Genomic DNA, 26,203 nt, shown 5'->3' on the forward strand with positions numbered 1-26,203 from the left:
TGCAAATATTCATTGCAACGAAAATTTGCTAAAAAATTAAGCTAATTTCTGTTAAATATAAAAATATTACTATCCTACGTATACTATCATTAGGATATAACCATGATGTTAACAAAAAAAAAAAGATTACTTCATATATTGCTCATCACATATAAAGATCAAATTCCAAGATCAATTTCCAAGATTTCTTGCTTTGCGAAGAATTTGCTAACAGCAGAAAAAGTGCTACTCCTCTTCTTCTACTTTCCTTTTTTAATAAAGCGAATTTATGGACTCCTGTCGTCGAAAGGGTTTCAAGAAAAATTCACGCTATTAAGTGGCTGCAATACGGCCGTATCTCATACCACATTTAATCTCTATAATACGTTTCAATTATTAAAGCGAGACGCGGTCATTATTTAACTCCAATTTTTAACCCACGGTGCTTCCTGACCACCGCTGCCTTACATTCCTACCGAGGAACTCCCGTATCCGGCGTTATGCCACTTGATTAATTATTTTGATTATCGTAGATTAATTCGCACTTAATTCGCATAGCACGATTACCGTTGTCGGTATAATATGTTATTCAAAAAAGGGATTTAATTAAACTGCCCGCGGTTCGGATGAGAAAAGGGCCTGGGGAAACCGGGTTCTCTCCTCACGAATTAACGCGGGGTTAAGATTTTGCGCCCCTTTGCGCGAGAAGCGAGCTAAAAGCGAGAGGAAGAAAACCGGCAGAGCGGTCGCGCATACCAATATATGTGACCGGGAGCCACAAGTAAGGAATTTATTAAATTAATTTGACGCGACGACGCATCTTGTAAACTTCGTAGATGACCTCACTTTATAATTGTCGAGAATTACTTGCTGGACGCTCGTTCCAGGCCCTCGCGCAGAAGCTCTTTGCTCCCTACGTTATGTGTACTGATATATTTCTATAATAACATTCTACCGAAAATGCAAAAAGAGAGATGCATTCATTGAAAGGGGGATCCATTCGAGGGTAGAAAATGTACCATCGATCAAATTTGGGAAACAGTTTGGAGGAATAATTAAAAGGCGATGAGGTTTAAAATTAAAATTATCTTTCTCAAATCGAAAAATATCGAAATATAACGTGTTTCGCTTTTTTACATATTCCTTCTCATATTCATTTTACATATTCATTCTCAGAGAATGAAATTCTGAGAATAAAGATGACGAGAAATATAATAAGTTTAAGAGCAAAAATTTCACGCCGAATGTTTTACGGCTGTGACTCGACTTTTTTAAATCGTCATGCCACGCATATGTCAGCAACGCGGCGGCAATGCAACTTCTGGTCGCTTAACGTATGTGCATCCAACACTACTCGCCGGCCTGCGTGTTGCGTGTACGGCACACGTGGGCGCTACGCACGTTTCTAAGGAAACCGCGACTTCTATTTGTGGCACAGCGACTGGCACCGCCCGCCAGCTGATTTTTTTCCCGTCGCAATCGCGCACCCCAAGATCGAATGCATCGGTCATCGCTACGGTTATACGACGACTTATATGTACTTTTTCGATTCTAAGAAACATATCTATTTAAAATTTCTTGCACGCAGAAATCTTGTATCAGAAATATTTTAAAAATTTTGTAAATAAAATTAATATTAAAAAAAAGAATTCTTTCTCTAAATAAATATATTTTTTTTTTTCAATTTAGCTATGTATTTGTAAGCGTAATATAATAAATAAAATGTGCAATGTATGCAAATTCCAATCTTTCTTTAATATTTAATTAAATATTTAATTATGTAATCATAATGTCATGACGACTTATATACTTTTTTGATTCTAAGAAACATATCGATTTAAAATTTCTTGTACGCAGAAGTATCAGAAATATTTTAAAAATTTTGTAAATAAAATTAATATTAAAAAAATAATCCTTTCTCTAAATAATTTTTTTTCAATTTAGCTATGTATTTATAATATAACAAATAAAATGTGCAATGTATGCAAATTTCAATCTTTCTTTAATATTTAACTAAACATTTAATCATGTAATCATAATGTCATTATAATTCTAGACTTTTACAGAAATATCGAAAAAAATGAATAAGATATTTTACATGTTTGTAAGAACATATCAATTTTATATTTAAAGAGTATAAAGTATAAAATCCTCTAAGCGGATTTAAAAGAAGTACCCAGTTCATTCGATCGTGAAACGAACATGTGCTAGATATCCATGGGAATTGATGACCAGCAATTGGAAACCAAGAAGATTGAGGAAGGTCTGGTTGCGAGATATTTTAAGGAGAATATCCAACATATGGCTAGACGTTCCGCCACTTCCGTTCGTGGTTGCACGCTTTTAAGATGACACACCATGATCCACCACCGGCCATGTGTCACTCAAATTGCACGCTATAGACTCTAAGTTTCTCCGATCTTCGATGCATAAATTGAAAAAACAAAATTGCAGTTACGCGATTACAAAAATCAAAATCTGTCAAGCTTGAATCTTAACTAAAGCAAAATTTAAAATTACGAATCAAACATAAATTATTATTTAAAAAAAATAACATATTATAAAAATTTCTCTTTTTTTATTATCATTATAATAAGAGTAACGAATAAAAATATAATTGTATATAAATTATAGAGGGAAAGAAAATGAACTTTTTCAGGTAAAAGTATCATTAAATTCCGATACACTAAATGCGCGCGCAAGTTTCTTATCAGAACGATGTCTTCTCCGCTGATAAAGGCTTTGAACCTCTCTTTGAACGAGAGGGTTTCCGATATGACAGAAAGCGCAGAAGAGACCGTGACATCCGAGTGTCACGTCGGCACGTACTTTGCAAAGTGGTTTCGGTGCGTAAAGTTTATTTTCGGGCCCGACACCGACATAGCACGTGTTCAGGCGAACACGAGTTTCCACTTGGCGACGCTTCCGCGACGCGGGTATCACGTGTGCATCCTGGACGCATCAGAAACTCGTGACACCCGCACGAAGATACACTTCCACCCTTACCCCTTTTTTCTTGCAAAAGAACTTTTGCCTGTAATAACCTTCGCGTTCAAATCGAACGATCTTTATTCGAATAATAATTCCTCTATTTATTAATACGTGGTGACAAACATGAAGCAAGTAGCACTTTACGAATATATAATATATGTTAATTAATATATTATTTAATTAATATTATTAATATTATTGAAATAAAAAAACCATAGGTGTATTATTGAAGTATTTGTTAAATTATTTAAATTTGTACGTAATTTATCCTTAAGTCGACAAACTTAACATCTTCCGACTTAAAAGTAAAGGGGAACTCACCTATGGTTACACGTGCGTCAGCCGTTGCGTGTGCTGTTGATGAACGAGTCTACCCTGTTCCTGTTCCCACCAGCTGACGACGTCCATGAATTCCCCCGTCTCGGTGATCTCTTGCTTGTAGTAAAGGGCCCCGGAGAAGGTCTCCGGACTGGTCGCGTATACAGTCGTCGCACCCTCCTCGCTGTCCCCGGCGCCGCTGTACGGTGAAAGAATCTGCGGCTCGAGATTCTCCTCGTTTTGAGTGTAATATTCCGATGGCGGCGAAGCCACAGAATTCGGCGACAGCCTGGAGAAATTCTGTCCACCGGTTACAGTTCGCGGCTCCAAATTTTCCTCGTCGCCTGCCGAGTGTGCGTAATAGTCACGCGGGGATGAGATGGCAGTTCGATTGGGGGATAATCTGTCGCAGGAGAAAACGCAAAATCATAATATGATATAATAAGAAAAATTGCTCTTAATTTTTGCACTCAAGTGTATCAATAAAACGATTAATAAAGCGATAATTGGGAAGAGATCGTAAAACCTATTTCGAAAAAAATGGAATTATTGTTAATTTATATAATTGTGTATAATATTTTTTCTCATAAATATATATTATAAACGATACCATCTACCGTGTCTCTTTTCAATTATTGCTACGTTTCAACATCCAGAATTTACCTGGACAACGTAATTTTCGATTTGACATTACTTCCATCCTCTTCTTCTTCCAGGTGTTCCGCTTCGTCGTCTTCCGCGGCTAAAACATCGTCCTCGAGAATGAGTCTCTCGCCAGAGCCATTGTGACTCGAAGAAATGATACTACTAGTTGGAGAAGGAGCACACTGCGCACCGGCAGAGATTTTCGAATCATACTCGACGCCGTCAGCTTCAGCCAGGAGCCTCTGAAGACCTCTGATGTATTCGACGGCCATCCTGAGAGTCTCCACCTTGGATAACTTCTTACCCCTGTCTCCGTAACCCGCGGCAATGTGACTCGGAATGTGTTGTCTCAATGTGGCAAATCCGTTGTTTACTTGTTTCACGCGATTTCTCTCTCTAGCATTTCTTCGAGCAACGGCAACAGGCGGCGGTTGGCCATTTTTGCCGTGCTTCTTCAATCTGGAAGGGTCGTAAGGGGGTAACACGGTCGCGGAACTCGTTGCGTTACCGCTGCTGCTGTTTTTCGGGACTATCAGCGTTGATTGATTACCGATAATATTGTTCTCGTTATCTTGCAATGTCCTCAGCAACATCAGTTGCTCCTGATCATTGCCGTTTATTTGTACTCTATTGCAGAACACTGTTACCCCCATGGTCGCCATTATGGTCGGTTCAGCGAGTACTTTCTAATGACAAAGTTTGTTTATTTTCCAATTTACAGGATCCCTTGAAACGTGTAAATTACCATCGAGACGCCCAATTTTGTCCCAAACTGAAAAAGATAATTATTTTTTAATTACTTATAATTATTTTAATTATTTATAATTATTTTTTGTAAAGTTCTCAATATTTCAAATAATTAGCGCATAAAATATTGGAAACTTTTATAATTAAATTTTTTGAGTCATAAATAAATGTGACAGGGTCAAATAATTATTATAATAAAAGCACGAATATAATCAATATAATTTATCATATATTCTTAGTCCTCTAATTCAAAAAATTTCGATAAATAGATTTAGTAAAAAATATCGTATTTTATACGTTATCGTGCCATTTTCACTGTAGCATTCGTTAAATGAGTTGCGTTAAGACAGCGGAGTTGACCGGTCGATAAACGACACTAATGCTTGTCGAGGACGAGCCTAATTGTCGGACTTATAAATAAAGCGTATTCTCTTGTCGGAGACAAAGGCGATTATCGACGCAAACCGTTGAAAGACGGCTCGATTGGGTATCAATTCGAATCTAGGTCAAACCTGTCGCTCGCGAAAAGGATTTATAAACCTTGTAAGACTTAACGCGATTAATGCTGTCAACGTATGTTTAATAATGTCTTCTGATATTTGTTTAGAATGAATAATATCTAGTAATATACGGTCTACTTTACATAGAGACTTTTATTTTTCTTCTTAAAACTGACAATTAGCTACTTATTAGACAAATTATTAGAAATGCATAAATATATTTTGCTACAAATTTTTGCAAATGCTCTCAGATCTATAGCTTCTTTCTTTCCTACGAAGCTGATGATTCGAACCGAGATCTAATTGTCTCACTGCCGGTTGCCATGGCTTAAGTAAAGCATGAGGTCACCATCTATTCTTCTCCGCGACGGTCGTCGACTCCTCGGAAACTATTATACAAATCTTTCAAAACAAATCTATCTTTTCACGCAAATTATCAAGAATTCGTGTCTGTTCGCTCTCGATTGATTTGTGCCGAATTGAAGTATAATAATAATTGTTTAGACTTGATTTAGAACGGTAGAGTCTTTCGCTGTATTTAATTATAAAATTTCCATGACTCTTAATCACAAAAATATAATTTATTTCTAACTGGAATTTTGTACAATGCATGCTACTTCCGTAAATAATATATAATTACAATTAAAAGAGAATGTTTTATTTTTTTATAGTTTTTATATTTTCAAAATAACTAGGATATTTCTATAATTCAATGCTCACCGAAGATTAGGATGTAACTTCCGATGAATGGTACAATGTTTACATTTAAGACGAAGATAAAATTCTCCAACAACACATACACGTTATATCTTTTATATATAAAATAATAACATTTTTATAAAGCGAGCGAAACCTCTCATTAGATTAAAGGCACATTTAAGTTTTAATAATTCATTTGGATTTATCATTCATTTATAGTTGTATTTTTCATCGATATTTTATTATTGATGCACTTTTGTTCCTCATTAAAACGTTGATCCATGTACTACATGTTGCATACTTGATTAAATTTTTTATAGATATTATAAATATTTAATCATAATCGAGATTTCGATTGCAAATTTGATTTCACTAACAACATTCACTGTGCTATTTATTCCAAATTTATGTTGAACACACGGTGGATTGAGTCAATTAGTGATTAATATCGATTCGATGCCCTTCTTAGGCGAATCATAATCGTAATTGACACGGTTTTAATATCGTTGCAAAGTTGTCAGAATCAATATGTCCTATATATTAAATCGTCAATGATATATACAAAAGGCACAATTAACGTTTATTATACTTCTCTAGAAGAAAACGTTCCAGATATTTAATATTCGCATGGAAAAAATATATCCCATGAAAATTTTGCGACGCACTCAGAGTTCGACTATAGATTTCCACTCTTCACTTTCCTTCATTCGCAACCAACAACAATCCACACGTAATTTGCACAAACAGGACCACAGGACAATCCCGCGTTGATTTACAAAACGAAAATACATTCGAGAGCGTTCCCGAGAATACAAAGGGTTCAGAGAAACTTGCCGAGTCTCCGAAAGGAAGATCCTCACAATCACATATCATCAGCACCTCTGTTCAATAATCATACTTCCGTCATATGCACTACATGGCGTCCGCGTCGAGAATGAGCGCGGACATCGATAGATGGGTTAGCATCTTGCCACACCGCGCCGAGTTGGATCGCGGGGTTGGAGCAAGAAGGGAGAAGGGCGCCTGTACACGAGAGGGAGCGAAACGATGGGCCATAGAATCCACGAAAGAGAAGAGAAGGGAAGAGAAGAGAATAGAAGAGAAAGAGAGAGAAAGAAAGAGCAAAAGAGAGAAAGAATAAAAGATGGTGGGGATTTTCAGCACGCGCCGCAGCCCCTCGTTTCTTCTCCCCCGGAACTGAAAAAGGGGGACCGTACGCGCCATATGCCGGGGGAGAGAGAGCGTGTGCCGGTTGTACGGCTACGTGTGTGGGTCTATGGCCCAGCAATAAATGCGTGGCGCATATTGGTGCATGCGTGCGTGCGTACCTTGCACGCAATTACCGCTTCTCGTACCGGTGGCGTCGACCGCCGCGGAAGACTGTACGAAAGACAAAGTGATCCCGGTAATCTAATGCGTAATTGAACGGCGGTCGATTCGCGATTAAAGAGGGCTATGTTATTATGTACTTTGGCCCTTATTGCCGTCGATACGCGTGCTCGGACAGCGAAATAATATTACTAAATACAGTCGTGTTTATATTGTCGATCTATTTAGCGAAAGGTCCGTTCATATTGTATTTTATTACTGTCTTTATAATCGACAAGTATTAAACTGGATAATATTTTTACGGTGCGTGAATCTCCTCTCCATCGTTTAATAAAAAATTATTTATGCAGAAATATTGTATGCGAGATTATCTGGTGATCGAAGATAACGCAGATCCTCGTGCTAGATATTCGTGCCAACTAAATGCGTTTCGCAATTTGCATTTTTGCCCTATTCGAACCGGCTTTAATATTCGCTATACGTTGTACGTGGAAGAATTCATCATGAAAAAATGCGTATATATATGTGCTACCGTGTGTATGAAATATATAAAATATTTTATATAAAAGTATATAAAATAAAATTATATAAAATTTATATAAAAGTATATAAAATAAAATTATATAAAATTTATATAAAATATTTTATTTCTTAATATATAATAATGTGCACGATAATAAGATTTTGAAGTTTATTAGCACTTACAGTGATTTTATATATTCTTACTTGTGAGTTTTCAATATTGAAAACTGTATTTAATAATCATTTGAAAAGAGAAAACTTTAATTCCACCTGGCATATTTTCTACTTGCGGCAAAAGACAGGAAGAGCCACATACGCTCGTCGTGCCGCGGAAGTTTCGTGTTTCGGGGCGGTACACGCTCGTGAGAGAGACATACCGAATGCGAAATATGATTTTTATTCGAGAAAATAAAAAAAAACCGGTTCTGTAAAATCGCCTACTAGTCAAAGTTCCGTTACGTAAGCTTCCCATGTTTATAAGATCTGTCGTTTTAAGGTTCTTGCTCTCGTTAGCGATAATTTTCAGAAATATTTAATCCGAGAAATATAAAGAGGAAAAGATAAAATCGTTTTTTAAAAAGTGCACCAAGATTTACCTTCAAATATTAAACAATAAAATTTTCTCTATTCTCATTACGCATATTCTCATCACACAAAATAACTGGGTTGAATATTGAATTAGATTGGTATTTAACTGCGGTTTTTATGCGCATACGTAAATTAGAATTTAAGAAGCAACCGCGAGATAAAAAAAAGCTCTTTATGCCTGGGGCTGTACTGATTATGCCGAAGGGATCGACCTAGATCTAGTCTGCATTTGTGCACCTAAACTTGAGAGCCTAAACCGACCATACGACTAAAACGTTGTGACCCGAATTTATAATATATGAACTGGGACTATACTATACAATCCATTCGCGCAGAATTATATTTTTAGATCTCAAGCGACTGATTATTTATTAAAGAATATTAAAGAATATTTATGATAGAAGCGTCTACAGTTTGAGAAAATATTGTCTCGTATAAATCTGAGAGTTAATATTTCATGAATACGCGATGAGCGATATATTTTAAATTAGTTAGCGCGATTCCATGCGATGGAAGGATCAAAACTTTTTCGACAGCTGGGAAAAATCTGTTATGGGAATAACGCGATACGACACTGTGCTTTTCCCACATGCAAGGAAGATCCGTTCTTCCCATAGGGGATTAACGCAATTCGTGTGCGAATGGCTTGCACGTGACACTGCTTAGTCCTTAACAGCGGTTAAGACGATGATTTATAAAATCTTTCTCGGATGAAACTGCGTCCTTTTCACTTCCTCATTATTTTCATTGGAAACGGGAAAAGGCTCGGTTCCCTCGCATATGATGTTCATTAGCGATATGATGAAACGTTTTCCTGTCAGATTAAATAAAAGGAACAAATGTAAAAAAAAGAATTTGATGTACAAGTTTGTTTTTCTCGCGTAAAGTCGATGCATATATATAATCAGATTTTATATGATACACAAATATGTGTATATATGCGCGAAAAGATGACGCGAGGAATATAAAGCGGCTTACGCGCGTTTGTCGGGACATTGCATGGCTGGGTCACTTAAGCGTCGTGTCTTATCGCGCGTTAAACGTGCATAATTTCACGATTATCATTGCGAGGATAACATATGTATCGAGCGTTTGCCGTTTAAGAGCGAATAAAGGATGGAGCCGAAATCGCGCGCGCGGTTTCTCTGGAGCAGGAGCTCCCGGGACCCGTAAAGTCTCCAGATATGTTGATCCGGTGGTCGCGCGCAAATGGAATCAAATCTTTTCAAAGGCGAGAGTTCCTTACGCGATCCGCGCGCAAAAAAAAAAAGAAAAAGGAAAGGACGCGGGCCACAGAGAGAGCACAAAGTGATCTCTGATCCTGATTTACGTATCCACGCGGGAGCGCACGATCGGGATCCTCCCCCGTCCTTTACCTCCCCCTGATCGACCCATTTCCCGCCAGGCTGTATATCACGGTGTTTCGATATTATCGAGCATCGATGTCGGCTCGCGACCGTCCGACTGATAAGTTTACAAGCTCATCCGGGGGCATTATGCGTCGGGAACGATCCCCAACAATGGAAGACAGTGGGGGGGAGGGAGAGAGGATGGAGGGACTCGGTAGGGCCCCTCGGCGGTTCCCGGTTCTCGCGCATAATCCCCAGTACTTCTCGTGGGACTCCGAGGCGTGCGCGCCCGTTCGCCCCCTCGGTGCCCCATGGCACCAGGAGATTAAGGCCTCTTTCTCGCGACGAGGGTCGGTGCTCTATATATTCCGTTATAAATTCGGCCGCGGCCTCCTCGTTTTCTCCTGCGCGCGCGCGTCATTGCAGCTTAGCTATTTGAATTATGTGATACCCCTCTTTCACCTCTTTTTCCAATAGATCTCGCTAATTTCCCGCGATTATTAAGAGGGTAAATCAAAGTTATCGATGGCTGTATATTATTGCGACAATAGCAATGTCTATGTCTGATCGCATTTATCAGGGAACATCCCCCTTTCTTCTTTCACACGCGATTGTGTATTCTTCTTAAATTTATATTCTTTAAATTCTACTTTATTTCTATTATACAGAAATATACACACTTCTTTCTTGTTAAGTCACTAGAAAATTTTATTTCCCATAAGGCATATATGTTATTGCTTACATTCGAATATTGATCGTGAAGTGGCAAGGTTCACTCGTCGTAGGTTCATTCGGTACACGTGATTGCCATTGCCTGGTACGAACATGACTCGCTCTTCCGGTGCGATGGGGTAAAGCATTAGGTCCCCCCGATTCCTCCCCGACCGAGTCAGCGCGACTTTAACGTGCGTTATGCGTAAAATTCGCAGAGCTGCGGGGGCCCACGTGCTTAAAAAACGCTAATAACACGACGAATGCTTCCAACCTAGACCGCGTTAAGCGACCTAGCAGTCACGTCGGTCGCACACAGAGAATACGAGGCAAGAGGGATGGCGGATGAAGAGAAGGGATGGCGGCGGCGGGGAGTAAAATGAGGCAGAGAAAGGGGGTGGATCAGTGCGGGCCCTTTGTCACGACGCGTGCCCCTGCACGTGTGCACGACCAATGCCTACGCACTTCTGTTACGCACCATGCTCCGTTGCAGGGGCGGATTTTCAAGTCGTAAATTCGTACAACAGTGCTTTCAAAGGACGTTCTTCCGCAGGTTTAATCATCTTCACACGATCAAAATTGCTTAAAAAATTATAAAGAAACCCAATATACGTTTAAATTTTCGTATTAATACGATTTTTCGATTTTAAAAGTATAGTGAATAAAATATTCTTTCTTAGAGATATTTTAATAAAACAATAAAAATAAAAATTTTTAATATTTTAATAAAATAAAAATAAAAATTTTTTAATTGAGCGAAAGAAAGTTTGTGAGAATGAGCTTTAAAATAAATTGTGAGGAATATCTTATTTTCACGGTATTATATTATAAAAAATTAATTCAACTATCCGATCCTGATCCAAGGCACACTTACGTTCCGCTATACAACTCGTCCTACGTGCCTACGTAGGTGCGCTCTATTCAACTGCGAAAGGTAATTCTACTCCCCTTTTCTCTATCAAGCCCACCCCGTCACGGGCTGAGCTTTACAATGTGCAAAATTATACGATCAGCCTGCTCGATCTAACCTCTTCTCCCTTTCCTTTCCCCTGTATCCCTCGCTGACTTTGCTCGAATTTTTCGATTGTAAATGACACTCGAGTATCTTCGTGCAACGAAACGCGATTTTTGCAATGCTAAATTTTTACAGGAAAATCATTACAGCAGCGTAATAAAGAATTTTATTTATCATATCATAAAAAAGAATTGATATATTATTATTATTATACAATTAAATACATAGTGCGTGATAGCATTTATCACTACTTCTGCAAAAGAAAAGAACTGTAATACAAAATTTTTATTCAATATTTTTATTAGATATATTTTATTATTTATTATGCTCTTTTAATTTGTATATTAAAACTTTTTTTGTTAATGCATTATGTATTTATAATAATAAATATTAATTATAAATAAAATATTTAATAATGATTTTGATCAAAATAATTAGAACATATAATAAATATTTATTATAAATAAAATATTTAATAATGATTTTGATCAAAATAATTAGAACATACGTGCCATTGATTTAGGGATGAGGACTAGATGATGCAGAGATTGTCTTAAAAGATTCTGTTAGCTTAATCCGATTACTGAATCTTCAACAAGAAGAAAGCAAACCGCAATCATTCGTGCGAATCCTTTAGCGGTACCGTTGCGCCATAGAATAACGAAAGTACTTTTCTTTTTATTTTTTCACGCGCGAATATTCGGTAGACGGTCTCCTTTTCTCCGGCCATTAAAAGTTGAGATAACTGAGAGACCGCTTCGATAATAAAAGGTTCGAAGGCGCAAAAAGTCCAAGCCGTTTCCTGCTCCGGGATTCGAGGGCTCGTAAAAAAAGGGTGCAGAAAAGAACCGAGAAGAAATCGCTCTTTTTTCCTCCCTCTCTCTCTCTCACTCGTTTCTCTCTCTCTTTTTTTTTTGCCACGTAGTCCGTTCAACTCGCGCGGTGACTAATCCGTAGCGCCAATGGATCTCACGTTCCTGCTTTTTTTTCCAACCCTCGGTGAAAATGCCATCGCGACGCTCGCACGTCGTTACGTCGAATGCGTATGACGCGATCGCTCGCGACAAGAAACCAACTGTCGTATCCTCCAAGGATACGCAACGATGATAGTGATCAAACGACAGCCGCGACCGTTTCCTCCCAGAAGAAACCATATGCATCCCTCTTAATATCTCACCTTGATGTCGCGTAGATGGCAAGTACCTTCGCCGTCTGGAGTTGATTCCAAAATGCATTAATATTTTTATATATCATTATATATTAATTGTCGCTTTACAGGCAATCTATGAAGCTTCATCTTATTTTGATTTATCATAATAATATTTCGCTACTTTAAAATAATAAAGCTCAGATCGTCAATTTAAACAACGCACATGTAACGATAATCGAGACTCACTTCGATTGTTATCGAGAGATGCGCGTGCGTGTGGTTACAACTTACAACCTCCGACCTAGAGGCATGTAGAGTGCAAGAAGGAGGTGTGGCTCGAAGTCGCGTGGCCGAAGCGTGGCTGCGATCTTTCGTCCTCGTCCGTCCTACCAGTTGGAAGGAACCGGCTGTTGAAAGAGAGAGGGCAGATACGCAGGGACGACGGTGCGAGCGGGTGCGACTACGAGAGCGCACTTCGTTCGTGTGCCCGGAACGAGTGACGTGAGACCAGCTGCATTTTGGGGTGCTCGGTCTGCCTGGCTCGTCCGCTTCGCGCTCGCGCGCGAACGGGATCTCGTTCCCCGTCCGCTCGGTCCGCGCATCACAATGCCAACGATCGGCCGTCGTGTCGTGTTCTCCTCTCCTCGAGCTTTAAAGGGAACAGGACGATCTTTCCCGGAGACCACTCTCTCTCTTTCTCTTTCCCTTTCTCTCTTCCTTTCTCAATTTCTCTTCCATTCAGGCCAATCGCGGCACGCGCGCTCTTTAACCCCATCTCTCGCGAATTTGCAATTTCGCTGTCAGCAAGATTACTTAGCATGAAAAATTGACGTGCCAAATATCCCTGGAAATATTAACGAATATTACCTTAAAGACAAATTTTTCAATTAATTTGCAGGAAATTTTTTTATAATTTATTAAAGATGCGAAATAATAAAACGTTACAAAAGTATTTTCAAACGAATAATGAGAAGAATGAATGGCATACATTAGCAAACAAACTTTGAGAAATTAATATTTAATAGAATGTAGATTGACAAGAGCGATTGATTAGCAATGATTCCAAAACTTTTTGCGCCAGTATCATTAATGAAGTGCATTTATGTTGTGACTTGCAGATCTCGCGATGTAACGCAGGTGAGAGTAACCAATTTTGCACCTGGACTCACCGCGAAATTGGGCAATATGAAATATCGATCGTCGACACCGGTCGTCGATACTCGAAAGAATGTAATAAAAAATGATTAATTAATTAACTATTAAGTTGCACCTCATCATTTTCGCATATCGTCATATGTGTACAATGTTGTCCGTCGTATCGATTCTTACATAAATCTTTGCCAGTAATTTTTACAATGTAATCACTCGATATAAAATATATACAGAACAGTAAAAGGAGAATATCCGACAAAAATTTATTTCAATAAAATTCAATAAAATTTATTCTATCAATAAAAATCTTTAAATGATTGAGAGAAAAGTTTTTTTTATGTTTATAGTATATTATTTTATAACATATTATCACGTGAATATTTTTGTTTCATGAATTTTTACGTTACGAATAAATTTGTCGGGGCAGATTATTACAAATTTATTGCGTCGGAGGGATAAATATTAAAGCGCGTGAAGTCACGGCCCGGAATAAAATCAAAACGTGCCGTTTCGTGTCGACACGAGCCAACCCCTGGGGCTCAAATTTTCCTCTTCCTACTACATTTCCTAATTACGGAAACACTCGTTTCCTCGTGCGTTTCGGGGGAGGTGACGGGGTTCGTTTCCGACTTCCTCTCTTCCTGTCGGACAGACAGTCGGTTCCCGGTCTCGGACGAGCGGTTTTCTCTTACGGCTTGCGGCTCGACATACGCAGGGCATATAACATATGCGGGCAGATGGTTTCTGCCCCCCCTCTCTCCCTCCTCGGCCCCTCTTCCCCCCTCTCCCCCTCTCTGTACCTTCCCCCCCGACTCCCGCTCCCCGGTTCATTCGATTTCTGGCCTCCCCTCTTCGGGCTGCATCGCGTCTGAGCAGCGACTCGATCCGAAAAAGCTCGGGGCACCCTCTACGAAAACGTGCGAGTGCTCTTGCCTGTTGCCCACCCCAAAAATATCCCGAGACTCATCCAACCACCCTGTGCGGCACTCATCAATAATGCGCGCAGTGGTTCTCCCGCCGGTCGCCAACCACTTGTAGAGTCTCGGCATTTATCTTCATTTAATTGCCGTATTAAAATGCCAATCTAGCTACCGAGTAGACAAAAGAACGTGTCTACATTACACCTATCTAGTACTTTTACAAAATTAATAAAATTAATCTTTTTCTTATCGTTACACGAATGTGGAGAGATCGCAGGTATCGAGTATTACAGTCCACGTGAGCAAAGTTATTTATATTAACAGCTGTGATTAACAGATGTACATCGGTATTTTACAATTTATTCGACAGTACGTTCAATTATCGTATGCGAATCTCTGATTGCTATCAAGACCTGATTCGGAAATCGATTCACTCGTCGGCACGTCACGTCTCTCGTCGCAAGGAGCGTTTGTAAGGTTCGGGCAACCTTGCACACGTGAGAGAGAGCGGCGCAGGAGAGTGAATTTTAGGGGTGGATTCAGCTCCGTGGCATGCGACGCTATTCTTTTGTGCCTTCGACCCCACGGCCGACATCGCCTCTCCCTTCTCTCTTTTCTCCTCTTCCCGATTGTCGTACACCTTCCTTCTTCCCTCGTCCCTTGGGTTCTCTCTGTCGTGACCGCGCTCGTGCGCGAGGGGTGCCGCGTAACCCTCCGTCTATCAGGGCGAGCGCCTGCACATGCGTGTTCGCACGCGAGGACAACGGATCTCATATTGTGTTTCACGTCGGGAAAACGCGCGAGTAAAACTGTCGTGTCACTTAATGTATTCGTGGTGTGCTAACGAGTGTCTGTAATTTATCGCCGTTGCTGAGAAACCCGTGCTTCCCTCTCTTCGTCATCGCACGTCGCTCTAATTAAATACAAATATAACTGTAAATTATATAAACAAATAAATAAATATGAAAGCTTGTCCTGGAGAGAATTTACCTTTTTCACCTGCAAAATCCTATTTATATCATATTTTTATCATATGGTTCGTTTCGTATTCTGAAGATCACTTGAATCGAATTTTAATAAACTTGGTCGGCAATTAACTTATTAGTAATCTGTAATATTTTATTAATATGGATAGAATTAATGTTTCGTTATTTTACACATGGAAAAAAATTTAAAGTGGTATTATGTAATTTTTATTTGTAGACAATTTTCCTAATCGAATTAATCCGATTAAATTAATTGGAATTTGATCAAAGTCTTACTTCTTATATATGTGAAATCTAAAATATTATTCTTCTTGATCAATTTCTAACTTTGAAGCAATAATGTCGGATTTTGACAGTTCTGACAAATCATGGAGAAACTGTTTTTCCTATTGAGAACCCCTGATGTCGCTATATACGATATCAGTACAGTTATGCCGGATCACGGTCTACGTATCGAGATCCCGAGTCCTGAGCAGGGGCGACATATGCCACCTGAATGCCGAAAATCAGGGGAGCAGTCAGGTTTCTGGATCGAGTCGAAATTCGGGGATGCAAATAGAGATTAGCCATAGCTGCCGGTTCACCCCTACATACGTGCAATGCGTGCGTGTGTCCATATTTTAGCCGCATATATGCATACATAATTTATCGCCGATACTGGGAACGGTGACGTCTGTTATTGTTAAAAAACGCGGTACTTGGGACACAATTGTTATATCGTACATACGTGTACATCGGACATAAATTGCAAATTCGGTGCTTTATGTAATGCATGCGTCGCTTCACTTGATAAAAGGGAAAGGGAGACTTGTAATGCACTAGGTGCACAATAACGATTGCACTAGTATTGTTACGTATCTGCATCCACTCTAGTATTTATTAGCGTATGTTCACTCACTTGCGAATTGTACAAAGACATTTTCTATACATTTAAAGATTGTTATGAATAAATTATGCCAATTTTACAGAAATGTGAGAGGTAATTTCTAAATTTTTTTTTTAAATGTATGTATAATATATATAATTTAATTTGTTCAATCATATGCACAGATGTAAGATTTTATTGCAAAAAATATTTTTATTATCGTGATATTTTTTTTCCGCACTTAATAAAGCAATTTTATTTTTTTCAAATTGCTTTACTAAATAAAATGCATATATTGTGATCGCGCAGAATTATTTATTCTACAGTAAAATCTAATACGTAAAATCAAATATACATTCTGATTTTGAAATTGAAATTTTTACCGCAAAGCATCCAATAGGAATGATTTCCTTCACTGCAAAGATTACTTGAAGCGATTTCTCGTGTCAATTTCAGCATCGAATATTATTTCGCAGAGTCATATAATTCTCAAGAGATGCAAGTAAAAAAGCTCCAACAAATGATTCTCATCTTTCATTCGAGATACACGTGAATCTCTGCTCGAACGGATAAAGGAAATCAATCTGCGGATATAAATGCGTTTATATTACTTTTCGTCGCATAAATGAACCGTTTGCAATTGTAAACTTGTCGTGTTACGCAAGATTTAATTAAAAAGAGAGTTTTTCAGGACGTGAAAGAATGAGAGGAAGCCGGGGAAAAATTTATACCGTCAGTGAAAGCAACGGGATCGTCCATCAGAAATGGATATCGGTATGACACGAGATCGATTCTTTACAATAATGGTCCCTCGATAGGGAAGGGAGAGGGATAAAGAGAAAGCGAAAGAGAGAGACACATTCCAATCGTGGAAATAAATCTCCATATCTGACACGAAACGGAACACTTTGGCACTTTTCTATGGATGGTCGTAGATGAATACTCCCGCCGCAGGATGGAGGGAAGAGGAGATAGAGAGGGTGGAGCAAAGTACAGAAAAAGGTACCCGATGATTTCTACTTTGTTATGAAAGAAACTACGGACTACCAAGAGGACCGGGTCCGGGGGATAAACGGACGAGAAAGACAGATAAAAAGAAGAATGAAAGGAAGATGAAGACTGGATGAAGAAACGGGGCCCGTCCTCCGATGGCACGGGGACCGTCTCGAATCCGTTTCTTTGAAGAAGTTTTCTCGAAGGAAACGAGCGGTGCAGCCTCCTCCCCTTCGTGTATTCCCTTCGCACATCTCTCCCTTCGTGTTTGATAAAGAAGAGGGATAATGACTCGTTTGATTAATACAATCGATTAAATTTATGTTTGTTATTGTATCAGGAAAAGCATACGACGTGTGCTATAAACACGAAACTAGGAATATGAAAGTTTATTTTATGCAGAGTTGTCATTTTTTGCTAAAAGAAAATGGTCCACATGATATTAAAAAATAAAAACATTGAATAAATCGATAATAATTAATTTATACAAGTTCTACTCTTTTTGCGAAAAACTGCGTTTTCGTCTGTACAAAGACGGTGGATTCGGTAGCCTAAACAACAAAAGAGAGACCTAAGGTCAATGTACAGGCAAAGGCTCAGTTTGGTCGGCGATCAGGTTCTTTTGTACGTTTTAATCCGCAGAGATGTTGCTTGCGTAGCTGTGCCAACTTTTATCCGCCGGCGATCGATTTGTTGCTTCATCTACATCTACAAACATGAAAATCAGTGAACGAAAAATTGAAATTGGATATATATAATATTTTTTCTAATTTAAAATTTCGCTTGTAATCCAATGTGTTTAAAGATATTTTTAAAAATATTTAAATAAAAGATTTTTAAAAATTTAAATAAAAAATAAACAAAAGTAATTTTTCTTTATGTAACATGATAAGATAATATAAATATATGTATAAAATCTAGAGCTTAATTTCATGTATTTTACATTTCATATAAAACAACTTTTATAGAAAAATGTCATACTTTTAAATTGAAACGTTCAATATAATAATGAGTTAATTGAATTTTTTAGAAAGTTGAAGATACTAATCTAAAAAAGTTGAGAAAATTACATCTTTAACCTGCTAATTCTCTTTCAAGTTTTACTTTTAATAAAAATCACTGTAATAAAATTTTTAATAAAAGTATTAAAAATCATTGTAAGATTAAATTTTGTGATCTCGATAAAGAAATGATTACCTGCTCCTTGTGTTCATTAAGTTCTTAATACGCATTTATCTTAATGTACAAAATTTGGCTGAAAAACACGAAACACACATTCAATAAATAATCTTTAGCTTTCTACTTCTTTTTTGCAAAAAGCGTACTCTAATGGTTGGTTAATAATTGACCCGCTCTCAGTCTATTACGTTGCAAACCGGGACTCGGGCCTGCTATATAAGGGTTAAGCAATAAGCCCGAGATATCGGGCGATTAGCGCTTCCTGTCTGCGGCAACCGCGAGTTAGCGAGTTGCCGGCACGCGTCCAGGATTCGCCGAAGCTGGACTCACGGTCCTCGTCTGGAGAAGCGGACGAGGGCGCGAGGGGAGAAGGGAAGCCAGAGGGTGGAGAGGGAAAGGGAGACAGGTGCATCGCACCGCCAATTATATTTCGGAAGGGAAAAAACGAGCGGTGCGTAAAAACAGGAAAAAAGTCCGAAGGCGCGCGCGCGCGGACGCACGTGCGAGAAGGAGAGAAATCGAGTGGGGGGAGGGTGGAAGAGGGAGGAAGCGGGAGCGACGAGGAAGGGGAAGATTGAGGGTCTTACGGAGCGGGGGAGAGAGTAGAGGAAAAGAGGATAGACGGGAGAGGAAGAGAGAGTAATGGACGTATCTTGGATGAAGAAGGAAAGGGTGCGTCGCGCACACTCGCTATGTAATTTGCGAATTTAATAAAGAATTCGCATAATTATACGAGAAACACAAATTGACATCGCAACAAGTTTACTACGATGCGCGGATATTAATGCGATAAGACGCAATTAATATACGGAATTAGTAATTCCATCGAGCTAAAAAGATCGCAAGCGTTAAAAAAAGTCTTAATATTGATTCAATTTTTTTTTAGATAAGAAGAAATGTAACATTTACATCTGCAATTTTTATGAAAAATTGTCAAATGACATGTATTGTTTGCTCAAAAAAATAATAAAAAGGTGGTTGATCGATGCGTTTCCCTGAAACAATTCGATTGACAGGCAGGCTTGATCTTTCATATTTTACCTCGACGAAAATACGTCGCACGATTTAACGACAATAATAGCCGGGCATTAAATTCTCCGTATGTATGTCACCGTCAGGCAGCCTCTAATTATCACGAGAATTCGGAAGTGTGGACCCGAGCCTCTTGAAACTGCGCAACATAAGAGAGGTGGAGGAGGGGTAGGAGAGGAAACGTGTCCGAGAGCGAGAAGGCGCGGGGCGGCAGGAAGAAGAATTTTGAGCAGCGGCTTATACGATCATGAAGAGGTCGTACACCTGCTGTTCGCACGCCACTAAGGGCTGTATTTATAGTCGTTACTTGAATCCTGTATCAAGAGCACATCAGGTGAGATACGGAGTTTTGTATCTCGAAAAACACGGACGGTTTAACGTTGACGTTTCAAGTAGAGATTAACAAGAATAATCGATTCATCAGTTATTTCCGTTTCTTACGCATCATCGAATCGAATTATACTGTACAAGCGAAATACGCGTTTTGTCAAAATCTCAAGATAACAAATTTCGTCGCTTATCGTTGGCACGTTTCAATAAACACAACAATATAAGCGAAAAAATGCTACAATTGTGAGAAAATGATTGCATGTAATCGCACTCGCGCGAAATTCTATTTTTGAGTAATTTTTAAATATTTCCTTATCACGATAAAATTCGTATGTTTGATAGGTGTGTGCGCGGGCACGAGTGTCGTGTGCGTTCGCAGAAACGCATGTGGCGAGGCTCATTAGCCCGCTATCGCGCGGCGCGAGCTGCTACCTTCGCTCTTGCACCTTGCTTTCGCGACAGACAGGTGCAATCTCCGAAGACGGTATCACCGTCTTCGTTCGACGGGCCGCATTCGTCCTTGTCAGAGCCCGTCCGATAATAAGAAACGACGAGGCGGCAAAGACAGAGGAGGATCCGGAGCACGTGGCATGAAATAATTGCGAGAGACGCTTCTGCGACGCGACGCTATCGAACGCAAATGGAAGAATGTATATTGGAGAAATTTGCAGAAGCGAAATGTCCCCGGACGTGTATGTCTCGTGAATTAATAATGGTTGAGTAATGCCTTGGCACGTGTGGAACGAAACGAGATAGTCAAATTATAGGACGGATTCATTATGCATACTCTTGCGTACGTATGCTAAATCGTTGTCTTAATAATTACAATGCTAATCGTTAAACGTATGGTGTAACAGTATTTCAATATGTTTAATTAATGAAAATTAATTCAATGAAAATAAATTAAATAAATTAATGAAAATGAAATGAAGTGATTTGTGTGCGTGTGTATATCATTAAATAACACCATCTAATAGTGTTATTTTAATGGCATAATTAATCTCATTTAAGACTTGATATATGTAAGAGTTAAATTATTTTATTATATGTATATATATTTATATATATATATATATATATATATTATTATGGTGAAAGATTTAGATTTTTATGGTGTTAGCTATACGCCTGATGGTAGATTACTCCGAGATACATCTCTGGAAAAGATGTTTCTCTTATACAGGCGACAGAGATAGTTTCGTGCAATGTTGACATTGATAAAAATACACTCACCCGCAAAAAAAGCGGTACACCTAAAATTTGAGAAAATTTCATCAAATTTTAAATGATCATAACTTGGTAAATAATGATGATAAAAATATGTTTAAAAAAACAAAATGAAGGCTGTAATGTCCACTTTAAGAATATTTAAGTGGCAATTATGCTCAGCCATTGTTTTCAAAATGGCGGATAAGGAAGTGAAAGGATGTAAAATTGATTATTAAAGGATCGAGTTTGGGACGGTGCACGGCGTAAATCAGGTAACGCAGCCCAATGAGACCAAATGCTCGTGAAAGTGTGGAGTGTTATCTTTAAAATGTTTTTTTACCGAGCTCGATACGATGATTTTTCGCTGAGTTATTCCGAATTTAATTAAAAACGCTCTTTTTTCTTCTTCAATTTGCAGCTCAGCGAATAATTATCGTATCGAGCTCGGTAAAAAAGCATTGTAAAGGTGATACTCCACACTTTCACATGCATTTCGTCCCATTGGGCTGCGATACCTGATTCACGCCACGCACTGGAGCAAAGCGGGAACCTTTATTTATCGGTTTTGTATGCTTTCATTTATCCGCTATTTTGAAAAAAAATGGTTGCACATAATTTCAATTTAATTTAGGTGTGTGTGTGTGTGCTCGTTTGTATACCACAAGGATAAGGACCCCGTGGTTCGTCAGCTCCACAGTATTTAAAGACTCCAAACCCTCCTTGTGGCGTGTGTGTGTGTGTGTGTATGTGTGTGTGTGTGTGTGTGTGTGTGTGTGTGTGTGTACGGGCGCACGCATGTGTGTATTAATAGTGGGTATGACCTCCTCGTGCGCGTATTACCTCATTCATACGATCAGGCATACTCTGTATTAGTCTTTTTATTTCATCCTGCGTAATTGCATCCCATGCATTTTGAAGAACTCTTTGAAGTTCTTGCAGTGACTGAGGTGCAGGTACGTGATTTCGTACTTTCTTGCCGAGATTGTCCCACAAATGCTCAATGGGATTTAAATCCGGACTACTTGCTGGCCAAACAAGTCGATTTATGCCAACTTCATCGAGGAAATCAAACACTCTTCTCGCAGTGTGTGGTCGAGCATTGTCTTGCATAAACAAGAAGTTCTCTCCGATAAAGGGTGCATACGGAACAACATACGGAAGGAGTATGTCTTCCACGTATACATCTGCGTTCATGTTCCTGTCAAAAAAGTGCAAATCTGTATGAGCGTCCCAGAACCAGGCCTCCTCTTGAAAGAATTGGTGTCTAAGTACCTGGCATAAGCACGTTGCACAGTTGACACTGACAGATCAAGTGCCTCAGCAACGTATCTTCGACTTCTGCCATCTTCAATTAAAGCAACAACTTGAGCAGCTTTTTCTGGAGTTATCGTTGCCATAATCGAGAAGTAATTTCGAGAAGAAGTAATTAATTATGGTTTCAATAGATGAAGTCGCAAGGAGCAACGCGTCTAGAGAGCTAGCAAATCAATCGCATAACTTGTACTATAGTCTTTCAATGTTTTTTCCGTTTGAGACGTGCTTATGCCAGGTACATTGAAAGACTAAAGTACAAGTTATGCGATTGATTTGCTAGCTCTCTAGACGCGTTGCTCCTTGCGACTTCATCTATTGAAACCATAATTAATTACTTCTTCTCGAAATTACTTCTCGATTATGGCAACGATAACTCCAGAAAAAGCTGCTCAAGTTGTTGCTTTAATTGAAGATGGCAGAAGTCGAAGATACGTTGCTGAGGCACTTGATCTGTCAGTGTCAACTGTGCAACGTGCTTATGCCAGGTACTTAGACACCAATTCTTTCAAGAGGAGGCCTGGTTCTGGGCGCCCTCGACGTACCAATGAAAACGATGACCGATTTATTGTTTTAAATTCATTAAGAGACAGACATCGAACAGCTGTTCAAATTCGAAACAATTTAAGGGATGTCCACAATTGCAATGTATCCGTTGACACCGTTCGGAGAAGATTAGCGGAACAAAATCTGTTTTCGCGCAGGCCAGCGGCTGTACCTTTTCTTACAGGTCGTCATCGCGTAGCTCGACTCAATTTTGCAGTTGCGCATAGAGACTGGAATTACGCAGACTGGGGCAAAGTACTCTTTAGCGATGAATCTCGTTTTTGTCTCTATTCTCCAGATGGACGAGAACGAGTTTATCGTCGTCGTGGAGAACGATTTGCAGATTGTACTGTAAGTGAAAGGTACAGCTACAATGGAGGCTCTGTGATGGTTTGGGCAGATATTTCAGCGGACGCTCATACAGATTTGCACTTTTTTGACAGGAACATGAACGCAGATGTATACGTGGAAGACATACTCCTTCCGTATGTTGTTCCGTATGCACCCTTTATCGGAGAGAACTTCTTGTTTATGCAAGACAATGCTCGACCACACACTGCGAGAAGAGTGTTTGATTTCCTCGATGAAGTTGGCATAAATCGACTTGTTTGGCCAGCAAGTAGTCCGGATTTAAATCCCATTGAGCATTTGTGGGACAATCTCGGCAAGAAAGTACGAAATCACGTACCTGCACCTCAGTCACTGCAAGAATTTCAAAGAGTTCTTCAAAATGCATGGGATGCAATTACGCAGGATGAAATAAAAAGACTAATACAGAGTATGCCTGATCGTATGAATGAGGTAATACGCGCACGAGGAGGTCATACCCACTATTAATACACACATGCGTGCGCCCGTACACACACACACACACACACACACACACACACACATACACACACACACACACACGCCACAAGGAGGGTTTGGAGTCTTTAAATACTGTGGAGCTGACGAACCACGGGGTCCTTATCCTTGTGGTATACAAACGAGCACACACACACACACACCTAAATTAAATTGAAATTATGTGCAACCATTTTTTTTCAAAATAGCGGATAAATGAAAGCATACAAAACCGATAAATAAAGGTTCCCGCTTTGCTCCAGTGCGTGGCGTGAATCAGGTATCGCAGCCCAATGGGACGAAATGCATGTGAAAGTGTGGAGTATCACCTTTACAATGCTTTTTTACCGAGCTCGATACGATAATTATTCGCTGAGCTGCAAATTGAAGAAGAAAAAAGAGCGTTTTTAATTAAATTCGGAATAACTCAGCGAAAAATCATCGTATCGAGCTCGGTAAAAAAACATTTTAAAGATAACACTCCACACTTTCACGAGCATTTGGTCTCATTGGGCTGCGTTACCTGATTTACGCCGTGCACCGTCCCAAACTCGATCCTTTAATAATCAATTTTACATCCTTTCACTTCCTTATCCGCCATTTTGAAAACAATGGCTGAGCATAATTGCCACTTAAATATTCTTAAAGTGGACATTACAGCCTTCATTTTGTTTTTTTAAACATATTTTTATCATCATTATTTACCAAGTTATGATCATTTAAAATTTGATGAAATTTTCTCAAATTTTAGGTGTACCGCTTTTTTTGCGGGTGAGTGTATAATAATCGATCATAACTAATATGAATTGTCAAAACATATAATTATATGTCTTTATTTTCCAACAGATTTATAAACGCGTATGTGTTTACCATAATTTTGCGTCTTCGTGTAAAATTCAAATTATAATTAATATTTAACAGGTGAGGTTGTTTTGCATAAATTATCGTTTGAGGAATATTTCTTGAAGAAACGAGAGATACTCGAAAGAAAGAACAATTTCGATCGAGAGAAAATTAATCGGGAGAATGCTGCGGGCATGGAAATCTCGTCGGTTTTAATAAGCGAAGCGCACATTAATTAAGAGCGTAATAATTAGTCTTGGACGTGCGTATCGATCGTCGGCGCAAGCCACGCAAAAAAGGACAATCGTGCTGGAAAGTATTGTGATTAAATGGCCGCATCGAATATTATTTTTCTGATATGTGCACCGCTGCGTTTAACGCGCCTTCCATTTTACTCTCCCCTGTCTCATCTTTTTATCGTTTTACGCATCAATAGAGCAACGCGATCTCGAAAACCCGTTTCTTCAATATCGAGCTCGCGCTCGCTAATCGAGTCAACCTCGTAAATAAATCGGCAATCGCGATAATAACATTGAAATATCCAGGGCGCGTTTATTTTACTGAATCCTGCAAACGACAAATGTATAGAAAATCTGCCAATAACGAATACTTAATTAATGCCTATCGTGCGTCCTTTTGGAGCAACCTTGGATAAATCGCTGCGAAATTAAAGTCGCCTCCGCAGGTTCTTCTGCAAGGTCGCCTAAATTTAAATCCATCGTTAAATGGCAATTTCGTATAATAATAGATGATGTTTAATTCGTCGTTCATTATGATACTACTGAGTGCGAACGAAAAATACAATTTGTATACAGTGACTAAACATCTAATTATTCATTCACTCAAACTACTAAATTTTATTCACATTCTTTCAAGTGATCTTGTTAGAAAAGCGCAAAACAATACAAGGCCGGCGAAGGCGTTAAATCAAGCTTTAATTAAATATGAGCGATTCGTATAAAGTTCGTTATAGGATAACGCTAACGACTTGAAGGAGAAGCCAGCTTATGGCGGGCTAGAAGACAAATTCGTTGTCAAATTGTCTAACAGCGGGGTGGCAGTTATTATCAAGATGGTATAGCACACAAGGATGTATGTATCTGTACGTGTGTATGCGTGTTTTTGGAGCCTACGTTTATCTTTTCTCTGCGCACCATCGAGTCGCACTCGATTTATCGCTGAAAATGATCTCGAACGTGTTCCTGCGCTTCCTATCCGAATCTAGCATCACCCTGGAGTGGTTAACGAGGACCAAAGAGGCATCGGTCTTCCGTGTGGCTAATGCAGAATCCATCGAAATTAACTCGATCAGATTCGAAAAAAGGCGGTTGTTTGATAATTATTCTGTAAATCTCGAGACGAGAAGCTTTGAGCCTAATTTGGTTGTCAGTTCAAAAACAAAGTTTCTTATAATCGAATTAGTCATTTTAGATAAAATGCCGAGAAAC

At 39.0% G+C, this 26,203-nt stretch overlaps 1 protein-coding gene across 3 annotated transcripts in view; it reads right to left on the bottom strand.

Annotated features, from left to right (window-relative positions):
• The window catches only part of LOC145960544 (uncharacterized), a 48,621-nt gene that overhangs the window by 2,751 nt on the left and 19,667 nt on the right, over positions 1–26,203 (bottom strand). The window contains exons 1-3 of one of the 3 annotated variants that reach the window (XM_083080105.1): positions 10,410–10,484; positions 3,952–4,705; positions 3,292–3,691 (exon numbers count right to left, since the gene is read on the bottom strand). In XM_083080105.1, coding sequence (XP_082936231.1) covers positions 3,298–3,691; positions 3,952–4,595 — 1,038 coding nt within the window. In that variant the 5' untranslated portion in view covers positions 4,596–4,705; positions 10,410–10,484 and the 3' untranslated portion in view covers positions 3,292–3,297. Of the gene's footprint in view, positions 1–3,291; positions 3,692–3,951; positions 4,706–5,900; positions 6,798–10,409; positions 10,485–26,203 lie in introns of those variants that run through there. The other 2 variants (XM_083080103.1, XM_083080104.1) reach the window with 2 other exon arrangements.

Source organism: Camponotus vicinus, unplaced genomic scaffold (assembly GCF_025532165.1).
Source record: "Camponotus vicinus isolate PSW18456_S1 unplaced genomic scaffold, iyCamVici1.0 SCAF_10, whole genome shotgun sequence".
Taxonomy (NCBI): Eukaryota; Metazoa; Arthropoda; class Insecta; order Hymenoptera; family Formicidae; genus Camponotus; species Camponotus vicinus.